The 14,759-nt window shown below is 36.7% G+C and overlaps 1 protein-coding gene across 31 annotated transcripts in view; it reads left to right on the top strand.

The window, feature by feature from the left end:
* EPB41L3 (erythrocyte membrane protein band 4.1 like 3) overlaps positions 1–14,759 on the top strand; it is a 197,957-nt gene that overhangs the window by 141,282 nt on the left and 41,916 nt on the right. For all 31 annotated transcript variants that reach the window (XM_084887207.1, XM_084887184.1, XM_084887213.1 and 28 more), the window contains 3 exons: positions 7,173–7,277; positions 8,499–8,541; positions 14,228–14,303. In XM_084887207.1, the coding sequence (XP_084743333.1) occupies positions 7,173–7,277; positions 8,499–8,541; positions 14,228–14,303 (224 nt within the window). The remainder of the gene's footprint in view (positions 1–7,172; positions 7,278–8,498; positions 8,542–14,227; positions 14,304–14,759) is intronic.

Below are 14,759 nucleotides of genomic sequence, written 5' to 3'. Positions count from 1 at the left end.
AGAAATATGAGTTCACAAAATACAGACTATATGGAAAAATACTATTCCCAAAAGAAAATTCACAATCTATTTGAGGAAGATACTGTGATGGGAAGAATAAGGACTTACAGTGGTAACACTCCTCACACAACACAGTAGCTGAAGTAAGGGTACAAAAGTGCTGTTGATTTCCCTGGCAGTCCTCGGTGTCATTTGTACTTCCCTGTATTAACATGAGTGGTTTAAGCCTAAGCAATGTAACAGGAGGCTTTTTTGTTCTTTCATTTCTCAGGGTGAATAGTTTAAAGAAATGCACACATACATTCTGAGGGGCCTTAAAGATATGCACACATCCCGATGTAAGTTTGGTCCTGGCCTTTCTCCCCTACCCAACACCTCCCCCCCCCCCCCCCCCGCTCCTACACACACACACACACACACACACACACAGGCGCGCGCGCGAAGTAGGAACTGCTGATTAGCGCCTGTACTCAGGCACACAGGCTTGCTGTGCCTCATTTTCTTTGTGATTGTACTGCTCTGGATAAATAAGGACAGTTACCCATCTTCTAAGGCTGTACTGTTATATTTGCCTTTGCAAATTTCTCTGATTTCAGCGGTTAGCCTTGGCTGCAGGAGAGCCTCACAGGCTGCTTCAGCTGTGGGAGATGGGAGAAAAACACATTTTATTGAAGTCTTGGTGCAACTTGTGCTCCTGCTTCTGCACTCACTGTCGGCAGCAGGGATTCAGAAATGATTTCTAGGGACTTGAGCATCGAGGAGCTCCCCTGGGAGAATGCCTGGCAGGTGTAGCTGTCTCCAGGTCAGCTGTAACCCTGAGAGCTCCTCCCTGGTCCCTCCCTGGGCTCAGTGCCCGGTTAGCTCCTCCCAGTCACTTCTCTGCCCTGCTGGGAAGTGAATAATGCTTCTGCTCTGTTACAAAAGAGGGAATCCGGACATTCATTAATCTGCCTGGATCATTATTCAGTCATGGAGCAGGTTCTTGAGTAAAGGTTTATCTTTTAGCTCCCTAAAGGGAAAATGCCCGTCATAAAAACACAAAATTTACCATTAAAAACACTTCTATTTCATATACAGTGTGGAGCAAAAGTACCTTTACCGTTGTTTGCTCTCATTTGTATAATTTTATTTCTGCATTTGGATGATTATCATTTTTTGAGAACTTAAAAATTTGTTGAAATGGGTATCTTTTAAGATTTTAAGTGTGTGTGTCTGTGTGTGTGTATGTATGTATGTATGTGAAATTTATAATGCAGCTATGAGTGTGTTGGGCCTAAACTAAATCTGAAAAGGTTACACATTTTCTCAAAAACGTTGCTTTAGAGACCTCACATTTAAGAATGTTTGTCATAAATATAATTTAACCTAAAATGTACCTGACAACTTACAACCATATTCGCATAAATCTTTTGGGATCTTAAAAACATGCAGAAGCCTTGAGCCCGACTTCAGATATTCTCATTTATTGGAGCTGAGGTGGGTTCCTGGGCACCATTTCTTAAATGCTTCCAGGGTCCACAGTTGAAAACCAATAGTTGGAAAATATTTATTCTATGACATCGACTATGATAAGTTAGCAAGAAAAATCTTATGTAAAGTTTCATCAGGTTATCTTTTTCATCTCTTAATGGTATTTGACCAAATTGAGCATCCATAGAAGATTAATTACAGGAGGCATGGTGCCACTGGGAATGTCTTTATAGCCAGCAGGGACATCAGGTGAGTGTGCAGAGACAGCTGTGATATAAGGCCGAATGTGAAAAGTGCCCTCTTGGTGCTATAAAGTGCTGTAATGCCCAGAGTAGAGAGAAATCATATTTGGCTGGGCGGACGGGGAACGCTCTAAAGAAGTGGCTCTGAGAAGTTTGTGAAGGAGGATAAGAGAAACTTGACAGGCAGTAGGCAAGGCAGAGCATTTGGGCACATTTAGAGCATCATCAGGATGGCTAATATTTGTGAGGGATTGAAATACATCAAACCTATCTCAACCCAGGGTTTCATAGTGAAAGTACAAAAAAAATCTAATTGGCGACTTTCAGACGATGCTAAAGAGCCAATTCATTTCCTATCTTGAAATTGGATAAAGGGAAAGGAGTGAGCATTGATTCTGAATTCTGTCAAAAATGATCTCTTTATAGACACACTCCACCTAATAAAGAGAACAGGAATGATTAGTATTAGAATAGTCCCATCTTGCAACCTCACCAATGATTGCTAATATCACCAGAAAGGCAAGGTTCACTTTATGCCTGCTGATAAAATTACACAGTATCACTTACGAAAATCAGTTCAATCGGAATCTGATCACGCTTCTAGATTTAACTTCCATTTACAGGAAATATAGGAGACTGAAGAAATTACACCGTAGAGATGCAAACAGCCAAGTGTAGACTGAGGGAACTCTATAAGCCAATGGTTTGGTCTCTTAGACAAATTAATATCAAGAGGAAAACCAATATAAGGGGGAATTTGCAATGTATGAACTTATCAAACAAACTGAAAAAAAAGAAAAGGAGATAATTGGGAAAGTTACATTATTGGCTAGGTATTTTATAACATAAGGGAAATTGCTCATTTTGTTTAGATTTGATAAAGGTATTGGGATGACATTTTTTAAAGAGTAGAGTTACATACTGAGACATATAAAGGTAATATTGGCTGAGATGCTTCACAATTAAGGGGTGAAGAGGGGGTAGATGGGGGGGTAGATGAGAGGAACTATAGATGAACCTCAAGGCATTTGTTGAAACTGGGAGTGTTTTCATTACACGATATTTTTTAGTAGGTTTGAAATTCCCCATATGAAAGTGTGTTAAAATTAATTTTTAAAAATTGCCCCTCTAAGTGGACAAGTAAAAATAAAAAGTCCGTTAATACAGACTTTCCAGGTGATGCCAGTTAATGACCCATATATTAAGAACCAGTGTTTTACAAACATTTTTGTAAAAATCTTGAGTGACCTTTGACTTGTAGGAAGTTTCATTAATGCCACAGAAAAGCTTGTTTCAACTGCTGTATTTGAGTGGCGATGATAGACGTATCCTCTTGAATGTAGTCCAGAGAAAGCCTCTGAACCTTAGCTAATGAATGCATCATTTCAGTTGTTTGTAGTTTGGATTACTGGGTTGGGCAGTGTAGCTCATGAGGAATCACTTTGATCTGTCGCCTGCTCCTGTTCCTTACCAAATATTAGCTCGCAGGCATTTTAGACGTGAGGTTCCTGTGTGTGTGTGTGTGTGTGTGTGTGTGTGTGTATACACTTGGGATGCAGGAGGATGGTAGCCTATCCAAGAGGTTGTATGTGTCGTCACTTACATTATTTAATTTTTAAAAAATGTTTGCTCCTAACAACATTTTTAAGCAAAGTAAAATCATTTGGAGATTAACTTCATTTTATCTTTTAAAGTACTTGATAAATTATTTTTATTAACATTTTAAAAGATGACATTAACTATTTTTGTCAGTATGTACTTTTTTACTGATAGGCATTTTGAGCAATTTTAGGTTTACAGAAAAATTGAGTAGAAAGTTCTCATAAAACCCTCACACTGTCCTCTTCCTCTTCCCTCTTCCCCTATTTTTAACATTTTGCTGTAGGGTGCTATATTTGGTACAGTTGATGCACCAATATTGGCACAAACTATTAACTGAAATCCATAGTTTATATTAGGGTTCACTCTTTGTGTGGTATATTCTATGGGGATTTTGACAAGTAAATAATGACATGTATCCAACATTATAGTACCATACTAAGTAGTTTTACTGCCCTAAAAATTCTCCCTGTGTCATCTGTTCATCCCTTCTTCCCCATGTAATCCTAACAACCACTGATCTTTCTTTTGTCTCCATAATTCTGCTTTTCCAGAATGTCATAGAGTTGGAATTGTACAATTTTTAGCTTCTTCATATCGGCATCTTTCATTTAGTAATATGCATTTGAGGTCCTTCCATGTCTTTTCATGGCTTGATAGCTCATTTCATTTTTGTGCTAGGTAATATGCCATTGTCTGGATTGTACCACAATTTACTTATCCATTCACCTAATGAAGGACATCTTAATTGCTTCCATGTTTTAAAATGTTGAATAAAATTACTATAAACATTTGTGTACAGGTTTTTTCTAATATATGTACATAAATTTTCAACTCTTTCGTGTAATTATCAAAGAACTTGATGGTTAGATCATATAGTAAGAGTGTGTTTTTTAATTTCTTTTTTTTTTAATATATTTTATTGATTTTTTACAGAGAGGAAGAGAGAGGGATAGAGAGCTAGAAACATTGATGAGAGAGAATCATCGATCAGCTGCCTCTTGCACACCCCCTAGTGGGGATGTCCCCGCAACCAAGGTACATGCCCTTGACCGGAATCAAACCCGGGACCTTTCAGTCCGCAGTCCGACGCTCTATCCACTGAGCCAAACCGGTTTCGGCATGTTTTTTAATTTCATAAGAAACTCCTAAACTGACTTCCAAAGTGTCTGTACAATCAGCCACTTTTATTTCCACCAGCAAGGAATAAAAGTTTCTGATCCTCCACAACTTTGTATTTGTTGGTATTTGTATTTTGAATTTTAGCCACTTAATAGGTGTGTAAGGGTATCTTGTTTTAATTGCAGTTTTTCTAATAACATATGTTTGAACATCTTTTTTTATTTTTTTATTTATTGATTTTAGAGAGAGGAAGTGGGGAGAGAGACACACAGAGAGAAACATTGATTTGTTATTCCATTTATTTAAGTATTTGTTGGTTGCTTCTTGTATGTGCCCTCACTGGAGACGGAACCAGCAACCTTGGTGTATCAGGACCAGTGGTCGGCAAATTCATTAGTCAACAAGCCAAATATCAACAGTACAACGATTGAAATTTCTTTTTGAGAGCCAAGTTTTTTAAACTTAAACTTTTTCTAACGCCACTTCTTCAAAATAGACAAGCCCAGGCCGTGGTATTTTGTGGAAGAGCCACACTTATGGGGCCAAAAGCCGCATGTGGCTCAGGAGCCGCAGTTTGAAGACCACTGGGATAGACCCTTCCAGGCCTTTCCTCTGACAGCTCTGGCTGCAGCTTCCAGCGCTCAGGAAAAGTGTTTAAAATATTCAGTAAGACAAAATCTATTCTAGTCAAGAGGTAACTATGAGTCATTAATAGAAATCAAATTGTGAGAAGCCAGAAAACTAAGAGCCACATAGAATAGTGGTCTGTGCTTGATCTAATCAATGTCGCCTGTAAGACAAAAGGAAAAACAGCAGCCAGAAGACAGCTAATGAAAACAATGCCCAAGGCAGCTGATGACATTAAAATAAAATAAAAAAGTCTTCCAGTGAGGGCCTGGCTGTGGTCTGCTGGGTCAGAGGAAATAGGAGAAATGTGCATTTATTTGTGTTTGCTTTGTTTGTTTTGACTCATTGGGAAAGTACTTGGCCAGACACTGATGTGTATTTGTATGTTGTATGTGTAAATATTGTGGTCTAGCTAAAGCAAATTAAGTAGTAAGCAGGAAATTGATAGCTAAAGAAAGAGTGCATTGACACCGTAGGAAGTGGTATATGTGCTCCTACAGCAGAAATGCCTAGTTCTACATTGCATGTTCTGCCACCTGTCAGTCACTTGGACTGTAATAGCTGACATTTGTGGAGTGCTTGGTATGTGGTAGGTGGTATCAGACACATTTTACAGAGGAGTTCACATCCCTGCAAGAGACATAATGAACACTCACACCCAGAGTTACCTGCTTAAAACTGCCTCTCTCATCTAACTTCTCTGAACTTCTGTGTAACTGGAGATAATACCAATAGAAGCATTGGAAGAACCAATTTTTTTTTGTAAAAACTTTATAAATTGCTGAGCATTATTCAGAAATAATATGCTATTATCTATAAACAAGATTAAAACCGGTGAGCAGCATTTCATTATCCCACTTATTTCTGTCCATTGAACAATGTTATGTAGTTTTGCTAACTTATAATTTATTTTCATACACGATTAAACTTTCTTCAAATACATCATTGATTATTTAGCAAGCTACAATTAAAGCTTTACTTTTCTGTCATACATGTATTCTTTTTCCCAAATAGTCATGTTTGAGGGGACTGAGTGATTAATTTCCAATATAATTATGGTTACATAGTAATACACACCATTTAGGGGTCTTCTGAATACTTATTATTTTGGCATGTACATTGTTTATCAATTTTCATATTTGTTAATATCGGCACATTAAATCTTAAAGACAAATATGCTTACTGTATCAGATGAGAAATCTTGGAACTACACACACAAAAAATAGTTTAGCTTAGTTGTTGCCAAATCATTTTAGAATCCAAGGCCATGTTGAAAGACCTTTGAAGGATTAAATGAATATAATAATTGTGTATCACAGTAAATTAAACTGATGGATTTCCTCCCCCAGGTGACTACTTTTTTCCCTTTCTCCAAATGACAGCTTAATGGCCAAAAATATAACATATACATTTATATTTTTTTATTTATAAATGATAAATCATTATATATTTAATGGACATTTTATTATGTTGACTAGGAAGAATTTTTCTCAAATTGGAAGAATATTGAATACTGTAATATAAAACTGAGTTTTGTGGCAAAAAATAAATAAATAAATAAATAAACTAATGAAGTAGTTTACTGGGCTTTGGAAAGTGATTCGTGGCTATAGTTTTTAAGTAAGGATTGATAGAGAAAGTTTTAAGGGGAGGGCTAAGACAAGGAATAGAGTTCGTTCTTCTCAGGCTCAGAATCTGGTAATATGGGAATTAAGTTTGGGTTGGCTGAAACATGGCTTCTGTTGGTCCTTAAATACTCTCTTTTCCTGTTGGGATGTTTACATTTCACAAGATATTTGGGGCCTCCAAGCACCACACCATTCCCGGCTACTTCTGTTAGACATTATCTGCAGGTGAGCTGTACTTACTCAGGGACACTAATGATTCCTTGTTTTTTGTAGGGACAGGCATTTGCAGGTTTAGGTCTACTTAATTGAGCCTTTGAACTAGTGGAAAAGGAGGTGGTGAAGTGCGATCACACTTGACCATCCATCCATCACTTTCTGTATAGTTACAGCAAGCAGGATTTTAAATGTTGCCTCTTTTTATTCATGGCAATTGAGAGAACTTCGTTGAGTGTGTTGACTTCTCTTTATGCTTTGTTTTCTATAGAAACGCTCCAGAGGCCAAGTGCTATTTGACAAAGTATGTGAACATCTGAACTTGCTAGAAAAAGATTACTTTGGGCTTACATATCGAGATACTGAAAACCAGAAGGTGAGTAACTCCAAGCAGGACAGCATGCTAGGGCTCCAGCTGCTGCTCATTACTGCCAGAGTGGGAAGGAGAATTGAATTGGTAACTCTCCTCCACTTCTCCTCTCCTCAAACGCCCACATTTACTCCTCTGGGCCCCTAAAGGCTGTTGATCCCCTTATTTCTTCATAGAGGAAATTATTAACAGCTTCCTTTAATCTCAAATATTGTGGAAACAGTAAGATTATGTTTCTCTTCAGTTGTTTATGGTTCCAGGAAAGCATTTTATATGTTGCTTTTTTCTGTGTGTGATGATATATTTCAGTGGCTCTGAGCCAATGAATATCAAATACATTGATACTTCTATAGAAACCGTTCTCGAGGCTGCTCTCCTATCCTCACTTCATCTTATTATGCTTTCCATATTCTTGCCAAATCAGAATATTGAGATGGGTTGTTGGCTGACCTGACACTTGTCTCCTATAGTTAGTAGGTATTTAATGTTTAATGCAATACCTCTGTAGACTCTACTCTCTTATACCTGAATAATGCAGTCTCTTCAGAGATTGCCTTATGAATCCCACAACTACCTGAACAATAAGGGAAAAGAAATTGTTCCCATCATATTGGTGTAAAACGGAGTCACAGAAATTTTGTTCAGAGATGTTACATGTTGTGGTGGTGTGCAGTGAATCATCTCTCTTGGATTCAGTGGGCAGTGTCTAACTTCACTTCTAAAGATCTGAGTGTTCTGATGAGGAAACTCTTAAATCTCAAGCAAGCATTCATTTGTTAGGGAAGTTTTCTAAGTAGGCGCCTGAGAATTTTTTAATCTCAGAAGTCACTGTGTGGGACTGAATAGCTGGGAAAACGTTGTATCAAAATACATGTATCTTTAGTTTATTCTAGTAATTTGTTTGAACATAAAATCCACTGTTTTTTGTTTTGGGTTTTTATCTACTCTGTTTCTCTACTAGCTTGAGTCCCTGAAGTCATTGATTGTAAAAGAAAATAATTTTGTTAGAGTGAATCGTGGACACCACATTTTTCCCCCCCTGGACCAGTGCCTGGACCCTGGCAGGGCCTGGCAAAGGGGCAGCAGCTGTGGGGGAAGGGCCCAGCTTGGAGGGCCTCCCAGCAGCCACTCACTCTCAAATATATGGAGTGGGTGTCCCTGCCGGGTCAACATTGAATCATGTTTACTCTTCTCTGATTCAAATTCAAGCTATCGTTTCCTTTTCAGAATTGGTTGGACCCTGCTAAGGAAATTAAAAAACAGATTCGAAGTAAGTTCTTTTGGATTATTATATGTGAAAATGTGAATATTTTCAGAGTGGGGTTGTCTGAATTGGTAGTGTCTATTTGCATGGCTGATGTGAATACAGTGTTTTGAAAAACAGAATAAAATCTCAAATTTTCATCTTAGGCAGGTTAGTCTAGTTCAGATCTTATTTTTAATTATCACAACTCAGGAATAAAATAATTATGGCTTTTGACTTATTCCCTTGCCTGTACACAGATGTGAAATGGGATTTAATCAAGTGATGCTCCAATTGGTATTTAATCATTTAAACTGTTCCAAACTCTATTATTAAAAGTGTAGCTAAAAGTAATAGTCGTTTGATGATTTAGAAATGGAATAACAAATGAGACTAAAGTTTACTCTGTGGTGACAACTTCTTTTCTTGGTCCCTAAAGACAAGTTGAGAAATGCATTTTACTTAGTGGATAAAACCATTGCATGAGCAACTCAAAAAACTGAAGTACAAGTAGCTAATAAGTATTAAACATGTGCTGAATATTACTAATAATGAAATGAAAATTACAATGAGGCATAGTTCACCTATTCAGAGTAACAGGAGATTTTCAAAGTTTAATGATACCTTGAGTTCTAGCCCATTTGGCTCAGTGGATAGAGTGTCAGCCTACAGACTGAAGGGTCCCAGATTCCACTGTGGCCAAGGGCATATACCTGGGTTGCTAGCTCGATCCCTAGTAAGGGGGCATGCAGGAGGCATCCAATCAGTGATTCTTTCTCATCATTGATGTTCTCTCTCTTGCTCTTCCTTTCTCCCTGAAACCAATAAAAATATATTTAAGATAATAATAATACCTTACACTGGCATTATGTAACCAAATTTGTGGAAATATAAATTGGTACAACCCTTTCAGAAGGCACTTTTTGAAAGTTTTTATAAAATTTAAAATGCACTTACCCGTTAGCCCACTAATTTTACTTATAGAAATTTATTCAGCACATGCAGAAGAGAAGGAAATGCATGTATTGTATGAAAGTTCATTAGTATATAATTTGTAATAGCAAAAAACTAGAAGCAACATAATTTATCCATTTATAAAGAAATTATTAAGTCACTCAGGGAATACCCATACCTTTAAATACTAAGCAGCTACTACATAGAATGAAGCAGAATAAATATGTCTTAGCTTTCATTAGTGAGAAGTTAATACACTAATCATATTTTTATTATAATATAAAATAAATATTATTATAATATAAAATATATAATATGTGAATATTATATTATAATGTGTTATATATAATATTATAATGTTATATTACATATTATAATATAATATAATACATGAAATCATTGACTAATATATTTAAATTCTTCTTGGAAATTACACTATTCTTTTTTACTTTTATTATTTTTTAATTCTTTATTGTTTGAGACAGATCATATTTGTTTTTTAAAAGTTATGTATATAAAGGGGTGTGGAAAATTTTCAGAAGAGCACAAAAGATATTAACAGTAAATACCTCCAGAAATGGCATTGCAGTGTTGGAGGGTGGAGAAAGAGGAATTTTAAAATGTTTATTTTTAACCTATTTTTATTTTTTATTTTCAACACTCTTTTACCATAAACTTGGATAATCTTCATAATTTTAAATAACTATTTAGTGTTTAAAAGCAATTATTTTTATCAGTCAAATCTAGATTAATTTTCCTGAACAACCAATTTTAGTGTATAAATGTAAGACCAGTTTATTAATAAGAACATTCACATTTCAGTTTTCCACAGCTTACTGTTGGTGCCTTTGAATGTGTGAAATATTAAAGTACCCCAACTTTTAATAAGAAGTAATTAATAGTGAGCAGTTTGAAATGGTTTAATACTAGAAAATATCACAAAAGAAGAAAAAAGCCACTATACTTCTAGATATTAAAGAGTCTGCTGATTATTCATTACAACGATAACACCTTTACCACATTTTTGAGATATTGGATGTGTTCATTAACCAGAAACTTGATCATGAGTAGTTTGACAAGTAGGGATTGAAAACAGGGACAGCTATGAGTATGGTAAGTAGGTGAAAACACTCTTTTTATTCCAGAGAGTCCGAATAAAAAATTTAAGATGATTATATTCTAAGAAACCCTTTGTGGAGTTTTTCAAAGCAGATATGCTGGACATAGCTTCTAACATTTTATGTGCCTAGAGTCCTCTGTATTCCCCTAAGGGCCTAACTAATGAAATGCTATTTTTTATTTGGGTGATTTATAGTTTCAAAGCACTTTGAAAATGTATTAAATGTCCACAATAAGTCAAAATACTGTTATAAGATAGGCTGTATAAACAATAAATTTTCTTTTCTTTGTTAGATAGAATTTTTCCCCTTAACTCTGTGTCTTCCTTTCTAAGGGGAGAAAGCCAAAGGGACAGTCGGACATGGGATTTAAAGGGTATTTTTATCGTGCAGATTGGGCAGTGGGTGCAGCGGCAACATGGACCGAGTATTGCAGATAAAGGAAGGAAGAGAAAGAAAAAGTTGGAATTTAAAAAAATTTATACTTTTATCTATATTCCTCATTGTTTTAATACACTAAAATGCTCTTTTTCCACAAAATTTACATTCACCCAAGGCAGGGAAGTTGTTATCAAACCATTATTCTTAATGAATCACCTCCTCCTATTCCTAATACAAGTGATAAAAGGTGTTTCCATCCTTTGCTGTGGGCCAGGGTATGTCTCTAGAAAGGAGAATGGCAGTCAAGTTGGTACAGATTTTCAGTTACAAATTTATGAGAAATAGGAAATTCTGAAAACAAAGAGTTTGTATGAAAAAATTCTAATTCTAGTCATCTTTTGTCCATACCTGATATCAAAACATTTAAATATACTGCATTCTGTGATATGATTATGATATAATAATGTCATGATATAGAGTATACGATATATAGTAACTTATGCTATAAATGCAGTATATTTAGAGATTTTAAGATTTGGCAGGCATAGAAGGTTAAAATTTAATTTTTTTCATAAGGATGAGCTCTTCAATTTCACAGTTTTATATTTATTATAAATTTTTTTATTTAAAATTCATGTCAGCATATAGGAGCATCATTTTAATGCACTCAAGCTGTTCCTTTTTCTGTGTCTAACCAGGACCATCATCTGAGCAGATACAGGCAGTAAGCCTGTTCATTGCAGTCATATCCTCCCAGTGTCAATGGTAGTTTTCTTAAACTTTTTCACTGATTGAAAATAATGTCCTATGAAGCCTGGTAGTTATTTGGGTTATACCTTAGGAGAGTGGATTCCTCAGAATTAGTGATTTTTTCAGTGTGGTCTCCATGCTCACTGTATTAAAAACACAAGGAGGTTTATAGGTTTATTAAAATCGTAAGTTTCTAGGCCATATTCCAAATCTCTGGAATAAAGTTCTCTGGATGGAGCCTAGGAATTGACTTTTTTTTTTAATCCTCACCCAATAATATGTTTTTTTTTATTGATTTTAGAAGAAAGAGAGAGAGAGAGAGAGAGAGAGAGAGAGAGAGAGAGAGAGAGAGAGAGAGAGGGAGGGAGGGGGGGAGAGATATTGAGATTGAGACACTGATGTGAAAGAGAAACATCTATGGGTTGCCTTCCCATATGCGCCCTGACTGGGGTTCAGCCTGCCACCTTTTGATGTATAGGATGACACTCAACCTATTGAGCCACCTGGCCTTGGCAGAAATTATTTTTAATAAGCAGCTCAGATGCTTCTTAGGGCCACAATAATGTGAAACTTGCATTCCTGCATTGAGGATTTTTGCATTTAAATATTTTTCTTACATTTGTATTACGTTTTAGTTTCCAACTTAGAATGTTACCCTGAATTTATTATGAGATTATTTAGTTACACACATTGATAAACGAGTCATTGAATTCAAGGCATACTTTAAAAATTATAAAAAAGCAATAAGCCCATTTTCCATAACTAATTCATTAGTTTTAAATTCACTTGCTTGGGTGGTGGTATGGTTGGAGGGTAGTAGCCAGCTCTTTCTCTGAACCTCACCAGTAGCTGGCATGGAAGGGACCTATTTGAGCAAAAAGTGAATAGAAATCAATAGGAAGGTAAAACCAAGTCAGACTATTTTTAGAATAACAAAAGGTCTTCTTTTGAGAACAGTGGCAAAATAATGACTAGAAGTATATTTGATTGACGGGTATTTTATAGCTTAGAATTCTTATAGCCAATGTTTCAGTAATGTTCTAAGTGGTTTAAAAATAATATCAGCCATCCAATTATACTTGCTCTCATGCCAAGTCCTTTATAAGACACTTCATGGTAGAGCCCTGCCATGCGGAACTTTAAGTGTGACATGAGTGGTAGTCTGTCAAATAAACTAGGATAAATGAACCCGATGTAGGTAACCTAGGCAGCTGAGTATTTGTCACATACACAAGAGACTAATACAAAGAGAGAAGCTAGGATGTGCAATATTGTCCCTTCTAAATGTTTGGGAAGGACTCATACAAAAAAAAAAAAAAAAGGATTTTCCAGAAGTTTCTTAATGGGCAGAGGGAGCGGTTGGAAGTCGCAGGAGAGTACTGACACTTAAGAGTTGAATTGGGAGGTCACAGACAGTGAAAGGAAGACTATGGCTATCTGAGGCGTAGATGAAAGCCTCCCAGTACCGAAGCCTGGAGTCTTGAGGGAATTTTTCAGCAGTGCATTGAGAAGACAAGAGACCCTGCACCGAGCACTTCTGGTGTGGTTCCTGGGTGGAGGGAACAAATGTGTTCAGTGTCCCAGCGAAGGAGCACCCAGACCTCAGTGAGTCACTGCACTCAAAGACCGGAATAAAAGAACGGGATAAATATAAGTTAAAGGAGCGGCCACATAAGATAAAATATAAGAAAGAAGAAAAGGTTGGGTTTTCACCCTTATAATGATAAACCATACTTTAGAGATACTATTACTAAATGGAGAGCTTAGGAAGGCTTAATAATGTTCCCAATGTACGTGCGGGCTGCACAGAAGAGTAAGTACCTGTGAGGGGACACCTGGGGAGGCAGTCCACAGATACCGCAGGATAAAGAACAGCAGTGTGTGAAGCCATGGGCTAAGAAGGAGGTGTGGAAATTGGTGATGCATGGTAAATACACTCAAGTATCTCTTTAATCAAAAAGTTCCCTGAGTAAGAAAATATATTTTCCACAGCCATGGAGCAGCTCCCTTCTTAAATATTCATTACAACAAACCTCCCCCATTAAACAAAAAATATCTTGAATAATCCCTTGACATGTGTGTGCTATAATGGTATTTGACCTGTAATAACAAAACAGAAGGGACAAAGGAAGTGGGATTATGTCTATAATGTTGGTAGGTGAGCTATCCGGAACTTCAGAGCATTAGATCTACACAATTCCAGACTTGTCTGATGGAGGATTATCATGTTCACTTTTTCCTCCTCTTCCGAAGGCTTAACTTTGTTCCTGAGAAAGGAAGTGCAGTCCATTTCCTCCCTAGTTAGAAGTGCCTGTAACTTGATTGGTGAGAAGATTAGAAACTGGATGAAGTTTCAGACTTATCTGTGGATTTCATTTAGCAGAGACTTTCCTGTTTTCCATGGATGATCAAAATGTGCCTGTGTGTTAGAACCTGGAGTCCAGGTCGCTCTATGATAAGTATAAGGGGTTTTCTAAGGTTTTATTCTAATGTTTCTCTCATTTCTGCAGATGGTGCTTGGCAGTTTTCATTTAATGTGAAATTTTACCCACCAGACCCCGCCCAGCTCTCTGAAGATATCACCAGGTACTTGGAAGTTGGCTGTAAAAAGGCAGGCTTCTTGGGAGAGTTGTGCTTCTCTTAAATTCCCCAGAGAAGAGCATGCTTACATTTGGTGACCTTATAATCATCCACAAATGGCAAACCACAGGCAACGGAGTGAGAGCAGACATCTGATGAAAAGATTTGCTAAATTATAACTGTTCGTAGTTGAATCTTTGGTGCTAAGCCCATATTTCCCTCTGCCTGACCCCGGTGGGAAGACAAGCAAAATTGAGATACTCTGTCATCCACCCACACAGCCAAATTGGATGGGATTCAGCCTTAACTGATATAGCCATTCTTACTGCTCATGCTTCAAAACTTAGAGTAAAAATATATATCGTTGGATGCTTATGCTTTTTATATAACCAACCTGGTACTTGACAGCCCTTAAAAAAAAATCAGGCATACCTACACTCATGTACATATATTTAGATAAAC

The sequence above is a fragment of the Pipistrellus hanaki genome (genome assembly GCF_964339955.1).
Source record: "Pipistrellus hanaki genome assembly, chromosome: 6".
Lineage (NCBI taxonomy): Eukaryota > Metazoa > Chordata > Mammalia > Chiroptera > Vespertilionidae > Pipistrellus > Pipistrellus hanaki.
Note: the sequence above shows the minus strand (reverse complement) of the source record. Positions and strands in the feature narration are given on the sequence as shown.